Consider the following 22,516-nt stretch of genomic DNA (forward strand, 5'->3'; position numbering starts at 1 on the left):
ATTTGAAGACGTCTGCGGTCAGTGACTTTTGAAACCAGTGTGACTTTCAGTTCTTTTGTGACACACACCCACTGTTTATTCAAATTAAATGGTATTGTGAAATTGTAAAAATTAGTATATTTGAATGTGCACTAACTAGTCAAGTAATGATGTGTGTTGTTATGGCAGTGATAAAATACTCGTGTTCTTTTTGTCTGATTTCAGACAGTATCATTTCACCCGTGCATCAATGTATGCGGAACTGACTGACAGTGCGCTGGATGAACATGTGCAGGACATTGTCGCTGGCAATGAACAAATTGGTCCTGAGGCTGTCAGAGCCTCCCTGCGAGTACGTGGACTACGTGTACAGCGAAGGAGGGTTCGAGCAAGCATGCTACGGATAAATCCTGGAGCAGCTGCCATAAGAGCAGTTTTGCGGAGACCAGAACGAAGAACATATCAGGTTGCAGGTCCAAACTCATTGTGGCACATTGATGGAAATCACAAGCTGATAAGGTAACCAAGCACACTGATTTGTTGAACACCTATTTTGACCAAAGTGAAATTCAGCATTACATCAAATATAACTGTTGAACAGTAAGACACATCCAATAGAGCCAGGCCCTGGGATGGGCAGTCCTCTAACACAACTGGTTATGTTTAAAGGGGAAAATGAGAGAACACAGACATCGCAAGCAACGTACAGACAAACTTGACATGCAATAGTGCCATGTAAATCAATTAAGAGTGTGTGTTTCCATTGTTTCAATAACAAAGCAGAAATAAGATTTTTCTTCTTATGGACCACGGTTTTAGGTGGAGGATAGTCATTCATGGGGCTATTGATGGATACAGTCGTCTTGTGGTCTTCCTTCATGCCTCAAACAAGCAGTACTGTTTTATCAAGTTTCATCAGAGCCGTGGTATCCTATGGTGTACCCTCGAGGGTCCGGACAGACAGAGGAGGGGAAAACAATGCTGTCTGCCTGATGATGAACATTTTCAGAGGCTTTGATCGTGGAAGTGCCCTAAGAGGAAGGAGTACCCATAATCAGAGAATTGAGAGGCTCTGAGGTGATCTGTGGCGAGGAATGACCAATGTGTACTGTGATTTATTTCACCACCTGGAGGAGGAAGGCATCATTGACATTGACAATGAAATGCACCTTTGGGCTCTCCATTACATCTATCTCCCAAGGATCAACAGAGATTTGAAAGACTTCACTCAACAGTGGAACAATCATGGCTTGCGGACAGAGAGACACTTGAGCCCATTACAGATTTTTGTCCGAGGCAGCCTCCAGCAACAGGGCCGATTCTCAACTGCCATGCAGGACATCTTTCAGACCAGAGCAGCTGCTGCTGATGGGACTATTGGTGGGACAGCTGATGGTGGTGTGACAGCCACTGAGAGTGAGACGACTGCTGCTCAGGGCTCAGGTGCAGATTCTGGTGGTGGTGCTGCTGCTCATGGTACAGATGAGCTGGGATTGCTGGTCGACTGGCCTGAGAGGATTACTGTGCCAGACATTGAATTTACTCTGGACGGAATGGTGATGGAGCAAGTGGTAGAACTGTTTAATCCACTAAGTGGCACCAGAGGGAGTCATGGTATTGAGCTCATCACTGGCTTAATATACTTTCTGGACTCCACATATCACTGAGACAGTTCAATTAATGACTGAAACATAATAGCAGCAAGTGGAAAGACTTCAAAATAACTAGGTGACTGGATACATACAATGTGAAAAGTTATGATACGTGTTTACTATGTACCATTGAGTAGTGGTGTAAATGCTGTTAAAATGTTCTGTGTGGATTTCATGATGTAGATGACTGATTTATAATAAGTTACATAATATCATGAATATATATAGTTTGTGTTGAAATGTCTTTATTTGAAATGTACATGTGTAAAGTGTAAGAGCTAGTGTCTCGTGAGAATACCCTTAACGAGAGTACACGAGACTTTGCATGGACTGCGAGGGAGCAGATGTCTCTCATGAAGCGATTTTAAGTTAAAAGTTTACTAAAAGAAAAAGCAACACAAGGACATAAGGACCTCTTTTCAGGACAAGCAGCCAACGAGGTATTTGTCATTTGAGAAATGTTGTTATTTGTGTTTGGACTTAATATGTGTACTCTAAAGTTGCTAATTGATTTGTACTGTTCGCTTGTGACCAGTTCTCATGGTGTATCGGCGTACTGGTGATGGTGAAGCCGAGGAGAGAAGGCCCAAGTAATAAACGCCCGTTTCAAAGAACCGACCTGTGTCTGTGTTGTTGTGAATTCTGTCATGGAAATCAGTGCATTTCCTGTATCCTTTGGGGCAACAGACCTGAGTCACACTTTTAGAGAAGTACCTGGTGAGGTGGATTGAGAGGAATATCCATGATGCATGGCAGTTTGTTCACTCACTTCCTCTCCACCACAGCTTCCGAAGTGCAGCCAATCACAGAGCTTGCTCTCCTGATCCAAGAAGAACACATCAAAGTGCACTGCACAAGCTTGCTCACAAAAAATAGCCTGCCCATACACTGCTTGTGTACAGCTTCTGTTTTGATCTTCCAGTTCAGCAAATGTATATATGTGGGTGTCCAGGTATTTGTGCTCCTCCACCACATGATATCAGTGGGTTCAGTATCTTATACTTTTGTCAAGATAATGCACACTGCAGCCGACAGTTATCAGAAAGATGTCATTACCATGTTACATGGATTCTTTTTTTTTTTATAACTTCATGTCATATAAACTAGTTATGTTATGTGCAACACTGTCATGTGCCACTCTGGTTTTATGTTTCAAATTCGTGTAAGACATCCAGAGTACTCTGATGACATTGACAAGGACATCTCCAGTTTACATGGGAAACTATTATTTCAGGTTCTTGAGATTATTTACATCACTTTTGAGAAAACGTACATACAGGTCTGATTCAAAACTGTATATCTATTTTTTTAATGCATGTTGAAAGGGCAAAAATATTCCTGAGATACTGTTAACATTATTAAATTTGAAGGCTATTATACAGTGGTATTACTTTAAACTGAGTAAAACGGTATTTTGATAAAAGTTAAGGTCTCCGTTTGTTTCAGAAAGAGCATACTGTCATTTACTTGCTTTTATTATTTATTTATATGCCCTCCGCGGACCATCTCTGCACTGCGTGGGTGATTAGTGGCTCCCTGCACAGTAAGGGCTGCACACAGGGACAAGACGCACTCGGTTACGATCGGATCTTCCCTGGGCAGGGGGAGGTGATGAACTGTATGCCACTTTTTCATTGGCATACATTAAGTACAATGTTTTATTGCCTACGGTGGGGCAGGTCACATACTGGGTGAAGGTGGGCAGTGTGGAGTCCAGCGAGACATGATTAAAGTCCCCTGATATTAGAAGAAGAGCTCTCGGAGATTGCGTTTGCAGTCTGCGGACCACAGAGTCACAGGCTACCTCCACGGATGCTAACGGCTAACGCTAATGCTAACGGCAATGTCTGTGTTGCAGAGTTGTTCTTTCACAGCGATGTGCCCAGAGATACCTCAACCGTCTTTAACAAACACCGCCAGCCCCCCTCCTTTCCTCTCACCGCTGTCTCTCGTCTTGTCCGCCCGCAGCAGCTGGAAGCCGGGCAGCCTACTCACAGAGGGAGTGCCGGGCAGTGCCGGGATACTGCCACTGTGACCGGGTTAGCGTCATTAGCTCCTCAATCATATCAGGGAGCGATCTCACATTTAAAGTGATTACAGGAAGGAGAGATGGTGTGTGAGGTGTCCTCGGGAGACATCACCCCCGTTTCTTCCCTCACTGGGGATGTAGGGTCTGTCTGCCGGTAGCGCAGCTGCAGGGCGCAGCGCTAACAGCTGATCCCTAATGTAAACAAAGGAGCCATGCCCCGAGTGTCCAAACACGGGTGAAAAAAGTGGAGTAAAAAGAAGAGAAAAGTCAACATAACTAGCACGAAGCGGTAATGCAAGATGGCAGGATCTGATTGCTAAGACATAAGTTTAAGGTTAAGAGAAGTAAAGAGGAAAATAAGAAAGAAGCTCAGCTCATTACCTGTTAGCTGCCATAACAGGTAACACAGTTAAGGTTTCAGAAAAAGTATTCTGTCGTTTGTTTGCTCGATCATGCCTTAAACACATCAAAATGCATAGTGGGATTATAATACAAGTGAATACTGTGACAAGCACTGGTACTGAATAGGCAATCACTTAGCAGCAAGGTGAATCGTGATGCATTAGTGTGGTCTGCACTTCCTCTTCTTTGATTGGGTGAAATGAGTTGAAAGTAATTGGATGAGGGAACCATGGGGAGTGCCCTGCATAATTTCAACAAAACGCCGTTTTAAACGCCGTTACAGCTGGCAGAGAACGCCGTAAAAAACGCCGTTCAAAGATGCATAAAAACGGCGTTTTGTGCCGAGTAGCGTAAAAAACGGCGTTTCCGTCTGTCTTTGAACGCCGCTTTTTACGTCACTCGGATGGTGCGTTCAGGGCGCCATCCGAGCGGCGGAAAAAGCGGCGTTTGTCGGAACAGAACGCCGTTTTTTTCGGCGTTTTGAATAATTAAACGGCGTTTTTTACGCCATTTCTTAACCAAACGGGTTAGGAAAGTGGCGAATTTTGGCTCTAATGGCTTGCCATACTAGACCGCCCCTAGCTGGTCGCGTGCACATTTGCACCTCGACGCGGGACCAACACGAATTGGTCGCGCTTCAAAATATGCAATTTTCACGCGTGTGAAGCGGAAATGTGGGAGGAAGTAGTGCCAGACGGTATGTTTGCAAGACGGCAGCTGTCAATCTAGCGTTTGAAGAGAGAGTCTCCTTCTCTATTTACTGTGGAGAGCAGAGCAGCGGCGTAAAGGATGTCCTCGCCGTACCTGGGTCCATCTGGTCCTCTAGAAGCATGAGCAGTTTGGTGAGTTTCACCACTTGCTCCAGGAGCTGCATATGGATGATGGCCGCTTTCAGCGGTACCACCGTCTTTCCCTTGCCCAGTTTGAGGAGCTGCTGTCCCGCGTGGGTCCCAGCATCGCCCGCCTAAACACCAATGTCTGTCTTCCTGCGGTTAGTAAAAGTGTTTAATACGGTAGTCCTTTATTGATACCTGTGCTAATATATTATATTAGGGGTGCAACAATACTCGTATCGATATTGAACCGTTCGATACAGTGCTTTCGGTTCGGTATGCATATGTATTGAACAATACACATTTTTTATTTATTTTATCAACTTTTCTTCTGACGATGCTGTCTGTGTCGAGCGCTCAGTGGATCTGCGTTCAACTACTCCGCCTAGGCTGCACTGTCGCAGCACAAGCTAGCAAGACAGAAGCTAAGCTCATTGTAACATGGCAACTGCCTCAACGCTACCCGAAATTGAACGGCCCCCACCCTCATTCAGATCTGCCGTTTGGAACTATTTTGGTTTTCATGTGAAGCATGACCCTGATGGTAAGCGCGTCATGGACAAAAGTAAAACAGTATTTCGGATGTGCCACGCAATGCTCAAATGGTGGGAACTAGTGCGTTAGCGCAGTTAGCTCGTTAACGACAGACTGTCTGATGAAGGAAGAACAAACAAATATTATTTGAAATCAAATTTAACTTCCCTTTTCTTTTTTTTTTACAGAACTCTTAGTTACCACATAGCTGGTTAATGTGCATGACTGTGCATCCTCCCAGCCTATAACATGCAGTAGGCACGATACATTTTGCTGTGTGTGTTGTATACAATAATGTCACACATCTTAAATGACATCAGGGAAATATTAAAAATAAAAGCTTTATTGCAGTTTGTGCACCCACATAACCACTGGTGTGCTTTCACACACCTGGAAAACTTTTATTTCTCTGATTGTGACTGTGAGAAGAACATTTGGTGTTTTGTCTTTTGACAAGACAGCCACATCCCACTACCACACAAAATGTTGTAGATGTACACTGTGGTTTTAGCTTAGCTGCAGAGGTGGGGCAGAGCATTTCAGAGAGCAGTGCCAGCTTGAGCTGAATGGTACAGCTGCTGCATATCTTCTAATCAGCCATTCCTTTTTACTTAGCAGGCTGAAATTTTGAGACACAGAGACCACAGAGCAGCCACAGCCGTACCAAGCTACACACCTGTCTAAGAAGGAAGTAACCTGAGTTGTTGCTTAGCGTATTGTGGCAGACTGGGTTTGAGCAGCACATGGCTTTTGTTTGTATACAACTGCATGTGAGCTTAGGCTGCTCTCAATTAAGATTATTTCTTCTGAAAGTCATAAATCCCTGCAGCTCAAGAACTTTGGATACGGACCCAAGATCTCTGGGAGTATCCCCAAAGCATCAGAGTTTTCCACATTAATGCACATGGAACAACAGTAGTACCCTAAGCCTTTCCACAAAGTCATAGTTTTGCTGCCATTTGGAGCACACCAGCTTTAAAGCAAGGAAGAACACACAGAACCTTCATGGTTGTTGTGATGGAGGACATGCAGAAGGGCGATGTGACAGTGGAGGATGGGTGAGATGGAGGCAGATGTCCCACTATGTTGATTCCTAAATGGAGTGGCTGGAAAAAAAAGCTGCCGTTTCATTACCTGCGTGAAGTAACTACAATATGGCAACACACAGATGTTACAGATGGTTCTGAAATCCCCAAAATAATAAAGAAGTTTTACAGACATTCGGACTTGCTTAAAGTGAACATTTCACTTCTCAAATGTTGCAGTGTGGAAGGGAAACATCTCCAAACATTTATGTAATATAGCCAAAAAATAACTGAATGAAATAACTGTCCATACTTCCCAATCATTACATATTAACTATGCTTCTTTAATACATCCCAGCCTTCATTTATCAGAAGCCAAAATTGGCTTTTGTGTAGGTCTAAGTCCAACAATCAGAGACTCATAGTGGATCATCTGGTTGAGGCACCTTGACCTTAACAGTATTTCTTCATCTTACGGTATGTTATATATTCCTTAATACGTATGATACTCTGATGATGAGCAGGAATGTGAACCGTGAGACCAGTTGAAAATCTACTGCTATTGTCTGTTGTCAACTTTTGTAAAAGGTGATTTGATTTACATCTACATTATTTACAAAATATTGAGGTAAACTAGGTTATATGCTTTAAAAAAATGTAATTTTTAAAAAAACAGACATTGTGTCTTTGTTAGTAAAGCACAGAAATGAGTTGGGTTTTTTTTTATTGCTGTCTTATTCTTCATTGTCAGATTGCGCATGGCAATCTGCTTTTTGCTTTTAAATGGTAAATCTGAGTCATTTTAAAGAAGTTATTGACATACTTGTACTGTATTTTTTCTCATGAACACATTTGCATCGAGATTTAAAAGCTAAACACAACTTCACTATCTAAAACTGAAACCAGTGATTTTATCCTACAAGATGCGCTAATCATCAGTCCAGACCATACATACAGGAAACACTACTCACTGTCTCTTTTATCTGTGTGTGTGTGTAAATAGAGAGAGAGCATTAGAAACACAAGCAGTTTATGCTGCCACTGCTGCAGAGATGATGCGACTGTGTTGGGCCCTAGTACTGATTTTTTCTTATTCCACTTCAGGTATGTTCATTTACTTTCCTATTCTGAGGTTTTCATTTTGTTTATGTCTGCATGAAATAACACTAGCTGAGAGAGGACTTTTTTACCATTTCTTAATTTGTTTCTGGTTTAAATTAATGTCACATTACATTTTGATATGTGTCTAAAGTGCTTCCAGAACAACTGGTATTCAGCCACTGTTAATGCAGGTGTCTTTGACATGTCTTTAATCAGAGACTTTGTCTCTTTTATAACAGAAGGCACTATAATCATCACAGAGCCTGGTGAGAGCATCACTTTGAAGTGTTCCTCAGAAGAATGCCCCAAAAACAATGGTCGATATGTTGGGATGTATCTGTATCATAGGTTTACTGAACAGAATGAGGTGTATTACTATAGAAACCATGTAAACAGCAAAGTCGCTGTGCGATCGAGATACAAAGGCAGGATTGAGTCAAACGGAGCTCCCATGAACCACAGCATCACCATGACCAATCTGACTGTGGATGATTCTGGTGTCTACACTTGTGTCTACAAAGAATCAGTAGACAAAAGTGTTGAGTGCAAAGTCTACACAGTTTTTGTAAGAGGTGAGTGTTTTCTTCCATTTAACTCCAAAATCTTGTCCAGTAACTAAAAGACTTTAGAGGGGCTAAAGACAGTGTACTGTAAATGTACAGTACACAGTTACAAATTCAGGATGTGATTTTTACATTACGAAGTAGCAACAGTATAGGAAGTTGGTTTATATTTACCTACACAGTGGTGACATTACACATGGATGTGGTTATTTGGGCTCCAGGAAAGTCAGCTTTTTATAACCCTAAACTCCAATATGTAGTATTTTTATGAAGTATTTAGGCAGGATAGCACTCTATAAACACCACTGTTGCTGAAAAATATATTTAAGAAAGTTATTGTACCAGCAACAACTGTTTCAGTTTAATACTTTTGCACTTCTGAATCTGTAAAATATAACCTCATTTTTTAAAAAAAGTTCACTGTAAAATGTTACTAAAAACAGCACACAGTGATTTGCAAATCTCATAAACCCACATTTTATTCATAACAGAATATTTAAACTGAAAATATATACAATTTAAAGAAAAAAATTAGGTCAACACATCTACAAAACATTAGGACAGGGTCACATTTAGTACTGTGCAGCATACCTACTTTTTTTTAAACAACAGATCAGTTGCTGGACTTTTAGGAAAGTAATGTCCCATTTTTGTCCAATAGCACTCTAGCTGCTCAACAGTCCAGGGTCTTCCTTGCCATGTTTTTCTTTTTATGATGCACCAAATGTTTTCAGTTGGTGAAAGTTTGGAATACAGGCTGAAGAGCTCGGCACCGTGTTGTCCAGATTGGAACCTACTGTTTGTTGCTCTAAAACCTGCATATACCTTTCAAAATCGATGGTGCCAAATGTACAGGCTTTCAGTTCCACAGGCACTAATGCATCCTCACTAATGGTCCCTCTCTTCTTTAGTCTGAAAGAGTCCAAGTTTTCCAAGAAGTATTTCAAATTTCGGGTTTTTTGTCCACAGAACAGTTTTCGACTTCATTTAAAACTAACTTTGGCCCAGAGAAGATGGCACTGTTTCTAGATCACATACACATATGGCTTCTTTGCATGATAAAGCTTTAACCTCCTTTTGAGGATGGCATGGTCAACTAACACAGGCAGTGATTTATGGCTGTGTTCCTGAAACCATGCAATGATTTCCAAGGTAAAATCATACCTGTTTTTACTGAACTACCACCTGAAGGCCCAAAGATCACTGGCATCCAATACTAATTCTCTGAATCTTTTGATATTATGTAATACAGATGATGAGATATTCAGTCTTAATGGTTTTACATTGAGGAACATTATAGTTTTTACCAATTAATGGCCCTCTGCCCATCTTTACTTCTTAGAAACTCTGCCTCGCTACAATGCTCTTTTTGTACTTTGTTATAACGCTGACTTCCTGCCAATTAACCTAATTAGCAAGAGGTGAAGTGTTCCTGCAGGGCTTTGTTTTTGCTACTACTTTATTTTACAGTCTTTTTTTGCCCTCCACCATCATTTTGAGACAAACTGCTGCCATCAAATGAAAAATGACTTAATATTTTTCATGAAAAAGTAAAATTTCACAATTTAAATATTTGACATGTTTTCTGTGTTTATGAGATTTGCAGATCATTACATTCAGTTTTAATTTACACTTTACACAACTTCTTTGGTCGTATACAAACACAGGGCTCCTGTTTAATGTGTCTTCTATATGTTTCATTACTCCAGCTTGTAAATGATGTGACCTAATCCACTTTTCTTGTCAAGGTGACATATACAAAAAATACCAATTTTCTGTTGTCCTTCCTGACTATGAAGGGTTTTGTATCAAAATTTTTTTTGCTGTTAAAGTACAGTTAAAGCTATTCTAAATTTGTATTTACATTTTTTTCCATACAGAAATAACAAACAAACCTAACAGAGAGCTCCAGACGACCACAGAGAAGAGACGTCTACCTGGTGGTAATCGTGAGCATAATACTACCGAGCATCCCAAAGGTCAGTTTGATTCTCTCAACTAACAGCCTGTCTGTTAACTCCCAGTGCTGTTATCAGCCAAGTGAGGTGCACTGCATACAGATGCTTCCATTGCCACAAATTAGCTTGCACACTTTATGAAGCTATAAAAAAAAGAAGTAGCAATAACAAAGAAAACGATTTTATGTTAAGTTTTACAATTGTGATATCTCTTATGGTTGTGGTCTTCAGTAGGGCTGAACTCAACTTACAGTAGATATAAAACACAATAGACCATAATTCACAATTACTGATGTGCCATTTGGGCTTGGTGACACCCTCAACAGTAATGCTGAATAAAAGTAATATAAAAGGCTATTGTTTTTTTTAAACAAACAGTGACAACACAGATTTTAATTACTTTTAATTACTTTTCCTCTTCCTATATGATATACAAAGAGAAGAGCAATCTTCCTTTTATTTTTAGATGAGCTCTTCTTGAGTTTTCCTTTGGAGAATTCTGCATTACATTGCAAATTTAAAGTTAGAACAGTGTAATTAAAGGAGTGCACCAGGATGGTAAACTTCTTATGTAGCTGAATGAAGACATCACTTGTGTTTCCCTGTATTTCACACAGAACCATGTTCCAGACAAAAAGCGCTCTTGTCCACTGCAGAGGAGAGACATCTACCTCTGGTGTTAATCATCAGTATTTCCACCATCATCCTGCTGTTCATCATAATCTTAATCCTACTGATGATCCAGAAGGTGAGTTCAGTTCTTTCTACTTAAAGCTTTCTATGTAAGGTACTGTTATGTAATCCAGCCCTGCAGCTATGGTGTGCAGCAGTGGTTATCTTCTGTCTGCAGACATGTAAATGTACACATTTATTAGCCTCACCGCAACCAAGTATGACTGCTGTAAACACTGTAAACGCTCTTGCGCTGACTTGCTGATTATATCAGAAACCACTGAATTATCTGTTTGGATCTTGAAGTGCAGCTGTGAAAGGGCTGCAGCTCCTTGGAAAGTGCATCACACTGTTCACGTCTTTCGCTCTGTTAGCTCAAGATGAAAATAATTTTTCTTTGTTACAAAACCCAACGTTAATAATACACTAACACACCTGTCCTCTGTAAACTCCACTTCTTAAGAACTCCACTTGGCTTTGTACCCACTGTGAGCACTGTTTTATTGTTTTACCATGTGTCAAATCATTTGTCAAAAATGAAAACTTTCTAGAAGTTAACTGGATGTACTTTTTTGAAATCTGCTTAAACCATCATACTATTTATACAGAAAACTGATACAGTGGTATTTTACTATTGACAGGCGAGAAAAATGAAAAGCCATGAAAGAAAAGCAAGACCTTCCCTGCAAGGATCCAATGATTATGTGTATGAAGTTATGATGAAGACCAACAGGTGCCCAGCAGCAGCTCCAGAGCAGCCAACACAAAACCCCTATGAGCTTGTTTAGATATGTAGTCGAATATTATTCACTTCTGGAGGGTTTCTTTTGAAGCTGTTGATGGGGTGTTTTTTCTTCTTCTTTTGTGTCACTGCTTTTGGTTGATTTTTGTTTTTGAAGTGATATAAATCACAATGATGCACTCAAAGTGACCATTCATAGTGTTGCATTGCCTCTGTTCCCTGATTATTCGAGACTTGAGAGGGCATTTGAAAAAAGCATAAATATATATTGTGATATCATAGGGATAGGTTTGGGTTGTTGCTTGTGTGGACCTAGACCTCAGACACCATAATAAACATCAGCAGCCTGATTATTCATCTGTTAGTTTAGCACAAATGAACACGTGGTGAGTGTTTCTTGTTTATGTATTATAACTTGGAGGGTGCATGCGAGGACATGTGAAACACACTTGTGGCCAAAAACCACCGAAGATGGGTGGGAGGGTGGGGATGGGGATGAGTGGTTTATATTTCTACATGCAGATATCTCACATGGTTTATTAATGTTGATTTGATAACAGTCGCATATAAATAACTGATGTAATTAGAGTTCTGAAAGTGGAGATGAGACTGGATGATAACTGGTTAGACTGTTTATTGGTAAATGGCCTGTATTTGTATAGCGCTTTTACTAGTCCCCCTAGGGACCCCAAAGCGCTTTACACACCCAGTCATTTATTAGAATGGAAATAACAGACATGTTTTGAAACAGTTGTAGTTTTGTTTGTTTGTTTGTTTCTTGGCTTGTATGCTTTATTATTGTTAATTCCAAACCTTCTCCATAATTTGTGCTCTGTGCTCTGGAATATAAGAACAGTAATCTGAGGTATATAATAAAAAAAACATTCAATGAAAAATATTCAATGAAACACACACAAACACACACACGCACACACATACAAACAGTATATCTGGTTTAAGTAAATGCTGCAAGATCTTTATTGTTCAAAGGGGAGAGTGTACAGTATGTTCTGGATTAAACTCATTTGTCATTGCTGTCAATAAAAACCTGCATTATGTGGTGCTTGCACTTTCATAGAGTGAAATTTGTTTTGATTTAGGGTTTTGTGAGCATATTTCCTAGGCATTGTTTCCCCACTTTTTCAGGTTACTGGGCTATTTTCAGCAGTGTCTTCTTCATATCACCTGCACTGAGAGGAATGTTTGCTTTGAGAGGAGACTTTGTCAGGAGTTGTACCTTGATAGAGTGGTGAGATTTTCAGTACGAGTCCCAGATGGGTTTAAGGTGAGGGTGGAATTACATCAGTGATTGACTCTGAGCTTCTTCTTGTTTGCAATAGTGGTGGGTAGGTTTACTGATGGGGTCAGGCTGGAGTCTCCATGAACTGATGTTTGCAAGCGACATTGTGAAAGCAGGGAGCAGGTGGATGTGTGCTCTGGAGAGAAGAGGTATAAAAGTCAGTAGAAGGAAGACAGAATACTTGTGAATGAGTGGGAGAAAGGTGTAACAACAGAGCTGCAGAAGTATAAGTAGTGAAGGTAGCTGTGTTATGTATCTGGTGCGTGCCATTCAAAACAACGGGCAATGCAGAGAGGTGAAGAAAATAATGCAGGCAGGTTGGAGTGTGTGAAGACCACTGTGAAGGGTGATTTGTGACAAAGGGATAGCATGAGGAGTGAATGTGAGACCTGCTATGGTTTGGTTTTACTGACACAAATTTGGCAAACAGTGTAATTTGTGAATATACATTTTAATGGCAGTCCCAGAGTGAAAAAAAGAATATGACCAATAAAAGCCACGATCTATTTGAACTCTTAGATTATTCATTCATTCATCAGTTAGTTTTGTTTTATTTATTTAGTCTCCTGCAGAGTAAAAGCCAGTCACATGGCTACTGATAGTCTCACTTTTAACCACAAGAGAGCAGCACTTGACAGTTTTTCTATTGTAAAACTCTTCCAGTAGGATCAGCAGGACCGGCACCACAAATACAGGAAGCCTGGATCAGCTCTGTGGTTAAAAGGTTGCAATCTCTGATCCTATGGGTCTTACCCAGAAGGAAATGCACAATTCAGATGGAGCTGATGTGGGTGGGGGGACTCGCCCAGCTCTAAATACGTTGAAGTCGGCACGTCCTCCCTGCTTCCCCTGATGAGATAAGCAAAACCTGAGTAGCCTTGCAGGTCAAATCCTACCAGTCCCACCTGTTATGACAGCTCCCCTCTAGATTGGTGCACTTCTTAATAACATGGTCAATTTTACGGGCCTGGACAGTATTTAAAGGGCTGGAGTAACCTGTAAAAGCTATTTGCACTAATAAGGATAAATACTCGGATTTTTACCTGCACTGCTTAACAAAAGTTTAAAAAGTGAATATCCACCATTTGAACCTATTACAGGATATTTTATTAAAGCAGTTTGGCAGGAAAAAAAGCTAAATGAAATAAAACTAAATAATAATCAGTTAAATCACTTGAACTATGCTTATCCAATCAACCTACTCTGAGCTAATGCTGATTTTGTTTTGATCGTTTGAAGGAGAAAGGCACATCCAGGCCTAGAGATGCACTTATTTCTGTGTTCTGTGTTGACTGGGAATTCAAATGTTCTTGATTCTATAATCCAACATGACAAAAAATGAGTAGAGAAAAAGCCAAAAAAACCATACAAAACCAATTTGCAGGTTCACTGGTTGGGTTGCAGTTGATCCCTCTGGCATCTCCGCTGGAATTTACGACTGTGGACACCTTAGGTCAAATCTGCAGTACTGCAGGGTCACATTCAAACCTGTTTCATTTGCCCAAATCTGCCTGCAATGCTGTAGCAATTAGCACTGACATGGCATCTCAGATTTGAACAAGTCTAGGGGCAGCTCTGTTTAGAAAAAAAGAAAAACAACACTGCGGGGGGGTTTCCATTCAGTCGAGGTTTATTAGCCACCGAGGGCATTGACTGATTGCAGGGGAGAGTGTAGCCGAGTGGTAAATTAATAATATTTTCCATTTCAGTTAACCAAATATCCATTTAAGGTTCAAAAAGGGGTCTTAAAATGTTTTTCTTTGTTTCCATGTATGGTAAGACAAGAATGTTGTTGGGTAATTTAATGTTATTGCTTGTGCTATTTCTTGGGTTATCTGCATGTTGTGTGCACTTGAAGCTGTTAATTTTATAGGTTTGTGTAGGGGGCAGTGCTTAAGGGTTAACTGCAGTTTTCCAAAAAAACTTAACAAGAAATGCATCTTGGGACTTCCTGTTTACCTTTCTTTTTGTTGTGGATGTGGAACGGGAATGTTGTGAAGGAGTTAAATTGTTGGTAGGGAATTGTTAAATATGCACATAACTCATTGAAACATATTGTTATAATTGTAGTGCAGTGGCAAAACGTCAGTATTTTAACAAGATGATGTATTTCTTAAATGTATGATGCAAAGGACCTGTATGTGCAGTGTGGAGCGGCCATTTTCTCCATGCAAGGGATAAGCTGCGAGATCGTCTGTGTGCTGCAGTATTGCAAGTGAGCTGAGATTTCTGTGGAATGTAAGTATTTATAAAAATGTATGTAACACTTCCACATTTTTTAAAGGAGCCTTGTGTGATTTAGTTCTTTGTATTTTGTTCTGCACAGACAGGGGCCACTGCCGTATTTTTGTTTTTTGTATTTCATTTCATTTATTTTATTCCTCGTATTGTATTGGCGCATCTTTGTTTAATCGGTTATTCTGTTACTTTGCCACGTTACCTCTCGTGCTGTCGATGTTCAGTACAAGTCCATATGGCCGCTGTTTGACAAAAGTAAAGGTCAAAGGACATTTTTTTACACTGATACTGTAAACTGTTGTTTGTGTGTCAGGTTTCCATACATCGGAAACAGCTGCTGCATCTGTAATTCTGTCCATCTTGAGGAGAGTCCACACTCTACATCAGATCCTTGGCTCACCTATAATGACGCACGGGTGCTGCACACAACTGTATATTGTAGTGATGCAGTATACTGTGTATATTTATACTGGCAGTATGGAAAATGATTATTTGGAAATGCTTAAAATGGAAATGATCATTTACTGTGAGGTGAGGTGTGGTTGGGGTGTGGACAGTGGTTGTGCTTTTGTAACGTTGAGGTATGGACAGCTACACACTGTGAGAGCAGCTAAGAAGGTCATTGGAGCCCCTCTCCCCTCCTTATAACACCCGCTTGCTGGAGGACCCCACACAGCCTTCAAACACACTCTTCACCCTGCTGCCTTCTGGAAAGAGGTCCCACAACATCCGGGCCCTCGCTACCAAACTACGGAAAAGTTTCTTCCCACAAGCCGTCAGACCCCTGAACACTCAGTGACTGCACTGGCACACGCACACCTTCACACATGTCACTACCAAGCACTTATCTGCAGTATCTCACACTCATATACATACATACAGACACCAAGTTACTTTTGCACAATACTCAGCATTTTGCACATTTCCATTGTCTTGTGTCTGTTTCGTCCTGTTCTGTCACGTTTTGCACTGTTTTGTCTTGTTTATTTTTGCAATTTATGCACACTGCACTTTATGTAGTCCTGGGTTTGTCCGTATATGTCATATATAGCACCAGGGTCTCGGAGGAACGCTGTCTCGTTTCACTCTGTACAGCACCTCTGCACGTGGTTAAAATGACAATAAAAGCCACTTGACTTGACCTGTTTTGTGTAGCAGTTGCTTGGAGACGAGCACCATACAGTTCAAATGAGCATACATTCCAAAATATGCAAATTTGCCCCATACATCATAATGATGATGTTTGCTGTTCAGGGTATGAACGTTCTATGCTGAAAGTTTATAAATATACAACCTTTGACTGCTTGTTTTCAGTTGAACTTTTGCAAAGCTGAGGAGATTTTGGCTGCGATCACATCAAGTCCAAAGATGTTTAAACTTCTTTTTCACAGAAAGGTAAGTTTGAAGAGACTCGCAGCACATTTCTATGAATATTTTCTTATGGTAAACAAGCATTTTTGAAACTTTTAAGGAAGCTTCTTGGATGATTTCTGTAAAAACTGAATTTTGAATCCAAATGAAGGATTTTGTATTTTCATACCATATACTTTGTTTTATGCCATTACTGATGTTGGTTTTCTTGTTTCTAAACAGAAATCACACAAACAAAACGTGGCAGAGAAGGAAATTCCTTCTACGTCTCATCAGAGGTAAAGAAATGCGCCAGTCTTTAATGCTGCTGGAGATATTTATAGCAGTGGTTGAGTTGGAGCTCTTTTATTTCCCTTTTATTGGTGTTTTGTATTTACATCTTTTTTACTACTTCTAGTCTTGTCTATAATTTATATTGATTCAGAGATTAGCGTTTGAAAATGTAGAGTGTAAATGTACAAAATACATGATTTTGTTCCATTACAGTTATTAATTTTTATCTGCAATCTCCAGCATGTACTCCTTGTTAAAAATTTGCACTTTGAAAAATAACATTTACACTTTTGTCCTCATCAGCATCCCGGATGCTCCTGTTACTGAAAATGGTCAAAAGAAGAGAAAATGGAGACACCTCTGCTGTTCCTCGGTTTGCTTTTACACAAAACATATGAAATGCACATTCTCTTTAAATTGCACTTGTTAATTTAAAGTGACTTTACTTTTTTAATAAACGTATGTTTGTTCGTCCTCTGCAGCAAACTGACAGCGATGCAGAGGCAGAGAGCAACACTGTGAAGACACAAAAAAAGTGTCGCTGGTTTCTTTTTAAATTCTGGAAGGTATGTTTTATGGAAAGAGTCACTGTCATCAAGCATTTACTCATCACAGTTAAATGAGAAGAATTAAGAGCAATTTAGCACACAGCCATGTCCTCAAATTAAGTTCAAAGATGTTTAAACGTTTTTTTTTCACAGAAAGGTAAGTTCGAAGAGACTTGCAGGATGTTTCTCTAAATATTTTTTATGGTGAATAAGCATTTTTGAAGCTTCATGGATGATTTCTGTAAAAACTGAATTTTGATCAGAACCAAATGAAGGATTTTGTATTTCATAGGACAAACTTTAAAACTCAATTTAAGGCATGAATAAATTGTTTTTATTTTATTTAAAGATATTCCTATATCTGCTTCATGAGCTGACAGCTCACTAAAGTGATAAATAATATGAAATAATACCAAATTCTCTAACTGGACACTTTTCATGGAGAGACCCACTTGGTATGTTTGTTTTATGCCATTACTGATGTTGCTTTTCTTGTTTCTAAACAGAAATTACACAAACAAAACGTGGCAGAGAAGGAAATTCCTTCTACGTCTCATCAGAGGTAAAGAAATGCGCCACTCTTTAATGCTGCTGGAGATATTTATAGCAGTGGTTGAGTTGGAGCTCTTTTATTTCCCTTTTATTGGCATTTTTCTTCCACCTTGTGTATTTACATCTTTTTTACTCCTTCTAGTCTTGTCTATTATTTATATGGATGCAGAGATTAGCGTTTGAAAATGTAGAGTGTAAATGTATAAAATACATGATTTTGTTCATGTTGGTATTCCATTACAGTTATTCACTTTTATTAGCAATCTGTATTAGCAAAATGTACTCCTTCTTATAAATTTCCACAACATTTACACTTTTGTCCTCATCAGCATCCCGGATGCTTCTGTTGCTGCCACACCAGCTAACCCTGAAAATGGCCAAAAGAAGAGAAAATGGAGACACATCTTCTGCTGTTCCTCGGTTTGCTTTTACACAAAACATATGAAATACACATTCTCTTTAAAATGTACTTTTTAATAAACTTATGTTTGTTCGTCCTCTGCAGCAAACTGACAGCGATGCAGAGGCAGAGAGCAACACTGTGAAGACTCTTTTTAAATCCGGGAAGGTATGTTTTATGGAAAGAGTCACTGTCATCAAGCATTTACTCATCACAGTTAAATGAGAGCAATTAAGAGCAATGAGGCACACAGCTATGTCCTATATATTTATATCAGGTAAGAAGCACCACGGAAACGATCCCAGCAGACCTGAGTTGGGACACTTGGATTATGGAGCTTCTGGACCAAGAGAGTGGATGGGAGCATGTGTTTAACAGGTAAGAGAAAGACGTCCTCCAAAATGTTTCAACTTCAAAGCTCATGCATCCATGCACATACACTGCTCAGCATCCTGACATCTTTCCTAATTTTGTGTTTGTGTTTTTACCTTTTTGGAGCAGTGTAGCATGCGGTGGAGAAATAATAGAAAGTCAAACTGGGACTATAGACTGCTTCGGGTGAGTACACGTGGTGCACAAAGACCAAAGCTCACTTTGTCAAAGTGGAGAAAATGAATTCTTTTACACTGATACTGTAAACGTTGTGCGTGTGTGTCAGGTTTCCAAACATCGGAAACACCTGCTACATGAACTCCTGCCTGCAGAGCCTCCTCAACATTGAGGAGTTCATAAGAGACATCAGGCGTCAGGAGGTTTTGTGGAGCACAGATCCAGAAGCTCAGCTCTTAAGGTGCGCTACGTCAACCTTCTACTTTCTTCAAAAACCTGAAGAACAAAGAGATCTAACAGCAGAAATGTCTGTTTACCCTTTCCTTTCTACAGAAGGCTCATTGATGTCAGGGACTGTCATGAGTCAACAGATTATGGCCTTAAAGATCACCACCTAAGAGCTTTTAAGAAGGCATTCAGCAGTCAAGCTCCTGAATACACCGGCAGTGCACAGAAAGTGCGTCAGCTATTTGGACATTTTGTTTTTTTGCTTTACCTTCTGATTTTGATGTACTGTTTTAAATCTCTCTGCTTTTCTTTCAGGACGCTCATGAATTCCTAACATTGTTCCTCAATGAGGTCAAAAGGCTCGCACCTCACCTGGAGAGGAACGCAGCTCTCCTGGGCCAAAGTTATACCTGCCCAGTAGAAGAGCATCACATTTTTAAAATGGAAAACATGAGGACATGCAAGAGGTAAGCCTGTCTTTCAGAAATGCAGAGCTGGTTGCAATATTTTCATATACCTTTTTTCCACCTACCTGATCTTTACTTTAACTACGTTACTCCTGAAATGTGTAGCTGTGGTCACCAATCATCACAGCACGAGGACTTCACCAGCTTGTCTCTTGACCTTGTTCCAGAGGGGTCTATTATAAACATGTTAGAGACATACTTGAAGGTAAGATCACAAATTCCAATAGAGTTGTAGTGTCAGCGATCTTAACACACCTTTTTTGTTAGTGTTTGTGCGTATGTGTGTGTGCATATGTTGAGATTTCTTTCTACCATAAAGCCTGTTTTCTCTGTGCTGTTGTTCAGGAACAAGAAATAGAATTTCGCTGTGATTGTGGAGGGACGGCCTCAGAACTGAAGTCGTCTTTTGATACACTGCCAAGGTGAGTAAGGTCACATCAGAAGTGATCGACTGACCAGGTTTCCAAACTGTGGCGCATCAAATATCAGAGTTTTTTGAGACAATACTTGAGCAGTCGTTTTCTCCCATCTTCTGTTTGTGTTTGACACTCATTCTTCTTATTTTCTACCTTGTTTGTGTTTTTTTTTTTCTTTTCTGCCAGAGTCCTGATCTTGCATCTGAAGAGGTTTGGCTTTACACAAACCTACAACATTAAGAAGGTGGATGACCCCGTCAGGCTGCAGAGGGACTTGGTGGTGCCATCCAATCAGGTAAAAACAGACTGCAGAACGTCTCAGGCTACGTCCACACAAGCCCTGATAGATTTGAAAACTCCGTGTCCACACTAGTGTTTTCAGTCATTTTCAAATAGTTGTGCGTCTGCATTGAAACGGCCGAAAACGCTTACGTTCCAGTCCTGCGCATGCGCAAAAGTGAGTGAGGATTACAGAATTTGAAGAAAAGCTATCCGGAGCATGTACAAACTGATATTAATCTTTTTTAGGGCTGTCAAAGTTGAGAGCAATCAAAACAACCGCTGTATAATGCACTCGGCTATCTTTGTTTAATTGCTCACATGACTGCATCACATGGCTAAAATGCGTCATCGTTTTAGAAAGTCTGCGTTTTCGAGTGTCCACACTGCGACGGGACAACTCCGTTTTGAAATGTGTGCGTTTTCGAGAGCGTTTTCAAGATGCTGTGTTTTTCCTTGAGGAAAACGCCATCTCAGTGTGGACGGGAGGTCAAAGCGGAGAGAAAACGATGTGTTTTCAAACGAAAACGCATTAGTGTGGACGTAGCCTCAGCAAATCAGCTTAATTATGGCTCTGATGTGAGACTTTGTGAAACTAACACTCTTTGGATTTGTTCCTTCTCAGGGTGGTGGCTGTTATAGTCTTGTCAGCATCATCAATCATTATGGAGGCACAGAGTCAGGTAAAACAACAGACTTGTTACAAACAGAAAATGAAAACTTTCTACTTTTCAGTGAAGGACTCACACACAAAAGCTTTTGATGTTCTAAGACGCACTAAGTCAAAATCACTGTTTGCTTGAATCAGCTGACTTCCAGAAGTTGGATTCATTTGTCTTAATGTGATTTCAGGACACTACATCTGTAGTTCTGTCCATCCTGAGGAGAGTCAGCACTCTACATCAGATCGCTGGCTCACCTATAATGACGCACAGGTGCTCCACACAACCGGATCGGCAGCTTGTGAGGAACAGCAGCACTCGGCCTACATGCTGTTTTACAAGAGAAACGTAAGAAGACACAGCATCTCATCCTGAAGTGAGAGAATTTTTAAATGTCCTGTTACCTTGTTAACCAGTTTTGTCTTCATTCTCAGTTCTGAAACAGGAAATGGAAGGAAGGTCATCATCATGCTGAGAAGAAACAACACTCGTCCCAGCCCACCATCGCACACTGGAGGACAAGTACTGGTAAGTATTGCCCTCAGGAGGAAGGGTCCTCCCAGAGAGCCTGGTCCTCCCAAGATTTCTTCCTCCAGGAGGGAGTTTTTTCTTGCCACCGTCGCCCCACATTCACTGGTCTCATCAGCAGGGACATTTTTAACATCCTAAGACCTGAACTCTTTCATGGCATGCATTTTTAATTTCTCTGTGCCATTTGGGTTGATTGGGACCTGATGAATGTGAAAACAAAGACATCAGATTCGGACTATCTTTTTTTTGTTTCTCAAAAAAATGAGATCCACATATGAGGACATTCATTTTAAAGTTCGATTGAACAGGGGCAGTGTAATGTCCTCCCTCATAAGTGGATATCAGGTTTTTGAAGAGCAAAATTTTGTATTTTGGTCTCATAAATCTTATGTCCACATATGTGGACACCAGGTCCTAGGAGGTTAAAACAAAATCTACTAGTAGTGCAGCACTACTAGAGATCGTCCTTTTCTAGACCAGTGTTTGGCTTGCTCTCTGGAACAACAAATTAGTGCTGTCAGCGTTAACGTCATTTTAACTAATGACGTTTACGCTGACAGCACTAATTTGTTGTTATTATTATTAATATTATTATTAATTTATTTGTAAAATAAATTAAATTTAAAAAAACAAAGAAACAATTTGATTCTTTATGTTATTTTGTTTTATTAAAATCAAAATAACAACAAAACAAAAATAACTAATAAAAAAAATATTAAAAGTATTCAGCAGTGTTTTGTGAAATTTGTAATGAGCCTTAGTTAAGTTGATGTCACAGAAGTTTCTGAATCATTTAGATTGTTCAACAAACTGATTCACTCAGGTAAAGATGGTAAGCTGGAGCAATGGTACGCTTGGAGTTCAGTTTAAGTTTTCAGACAAACATTCACTCGATCAGTTGCAGCTTCTGCTTTTAAATAAATGATTTAGCTGCAAATGTTTAGCTGCAGGTAGCAAAGTCCAAAAGTGACAACATTTCCACTGCAGTCTCTCCAGAAATGGCTTATAAACTTTTGACCAAATTAGACATTTATCCTTGGATCATTGACAACCCTGTAGGGTGAAAATCTTTAATTGTACCTTTTATAACATTTTAACAAGTTACTGTCTCCTGCTGCATGTTTCCTGTTTTGGCTGAACTTCATCAGCAAAGCCCTCAAAGCAGCATATGAAAGAAAGTCATCTTTCATTGTTGTCTCCAGCGTGTTAAAA

The 22,516-nt window shown here is 40.1% G+C and overlaps 3 protein-coding genes and 1 pseudogene across 6 annotated transcripts in view; all 4 read left to right on the forward strand.

The window, feature by feature from the left end:
• The first annotated feature begins 21 nt into the window (after positions 1-21).
• LOC147328035 (uncharacterized) lies at positions 22-1,646 on the forward strand (annotated as a pseudogene).
• Positions 1,647-4,685: 3,039 nt separating this feature from the next.
• On the forward strand, positions 4,686-15,567 carry LOC147328036 (uncharacterized). Of its 2 annotated transcripts, XR_015129911.1 has the most exons (8): positions 4,686-5,053; positions 7,458-7,558; positions 7,795-8,127; positions 9,999-10,097; positions 10,694-10,824; positions 11,390-11,481; positions 14,923-15,028; positions 15,342-15,567. XR_015129911.1 is itself a non-coding variant. In XM_086296164.1 (6 exons), exons 1-6 carry the CDS (start codon positions 5,037-5,039, stop codon positions 11,534-11,536), a joined length of 828 nt encoding a protein of 275 aa, XP_086152290.1. In that variant the 5' UTR covers positions 4,686-5,036; the 3' UTR covers positions 11,537-12,536. The 2 variants fall into 2 exon arrangements, 1 of the variants encoding a protein (XP_086152290.1); XM_086296164.1 differs by lacking the exons at positions 14,923-15,028; positions 15,342-15,567 and having other exon boundaries at positions 11,390-12,536.
• Positions 15,568-16,266: 699 nt separating this feature from the next.
• LOC147328037 (uncharacterized) lies at positions 16,267-19,651 on the forward strand. Its single transcript, XM_086296162.1, has 13 exons — positions 16,267-16,423; positions 16,622-16,677; positions 16,976-17,045; positions 17,155-17,238; positions 17,727-17,782; positions 18,102-18,192; positions 18,278-18,340; positions 18,450-18,550; positions 18,671-18,730; positions 18,831-18,962; positions 19,055-19,178; positions 19,265-19,416; positions 19,522-19,651. Exons 1-13 carry the CDS (start codon positions 16,397-16,399, stop codon positions 19,649-19,651), a joined length of 1,146 nt encoding a protein of 381 aa, XP_086152288.1. The 5' UTR covers positions 16,267-16,396.
• A 110-nt stretch (positions 19,652-19,761) lies between these two features.
• The window catches only part of LOC147328038 (uncharacterized), a 47,777-nt gene continuing 45,022 nt past the window's right edge, over positions 19,762-22,516 (forward strand). For all 3 annotated transcript variants that reach the window (XM_086296157.1, XM_086296158.1, XM_086296160.1), the window contains exons 1-5: positions 19,762-19,838; positions 20,019-20,127; positions 20,737-20,794; positions 20,964-21,121; positions 21,208-21,301. In XM_086296157.1, the coding sequence (XP_086152283.1) occupies positions 20,081-20,127; positions 20,737-20,794; positions 20,964-21,121; positions 21,208-21,301 (357 nt within the window). In that variant the 5' untranslated portion in view covers positions 19,762-19,838; positions 20,019-20,080. The remainder of the gene's footprint in view (positions 19,839-20,018; positions 20,128-20,736; positions 20,795-20,963; positions 21,122-21,207; positions 21,302-22,516) is intronic.

The sequence above is a fragment of the Aulonocara sp. 'chitande type north' Nkhata Bay genome, linkage group LG6 (genome assembly GCF_057382095.1).
Source record: "Aulonocara sp. 'chitande type north' Nkhata Bay isolate Kocher_YH1m ecotype deep benthic linkage group LG6, A_spYH_male_GT1.1, whole genome shotgun sequence".
Classification (NCBI taxonomy): domain Eukaryota; kingdom Metazoa; phylum Chordata; class Actinopteri; order Cichliformes; family Cichlidae; genus Aulonocara; species Aulonocara sp. 'chitande type north' Nkhata Bay.

Bases quoted from the DNA above. Each gene is read 5' to 3' on its own strand.
- LOC147328036 (XM_086296164.1), top strand. The intron at 10,098-10,693 runs GTCAGTTTGATT...TATTTCACACAG, and splicing joins TACTACCGAGCATCCCAAAG to AACCATGTTCCAGACAAAAA. The intron at 10,825-11,389 runs GTGAGTTCAGTT...TACTATTGACAG, and splicing joins TCCTACTGATGATCCAGAAG to GCGAGAAAAATGAAAAGCCA.
- LOC147328037 (XM_086296162.1), top strand. From the start codon at position 16,397: ATGTTTAAACTTCTTTTTCACAGAAAG. The intron at 18,341-18,449 runs GTATGTTTTATG...TATTTATATCAG, and splicing joins CTCTTTTTAAATCCGGGAAG to GTAAGAAGCACCACGGAAAC. The intron at 18,551-18,670 runs GTAAGAGAAAGA...ACCTTTTTGGAG, and splicing joins TGGGAGCATGTGTTTAACAG to CAGTGTAGCATGCGGTGGAG.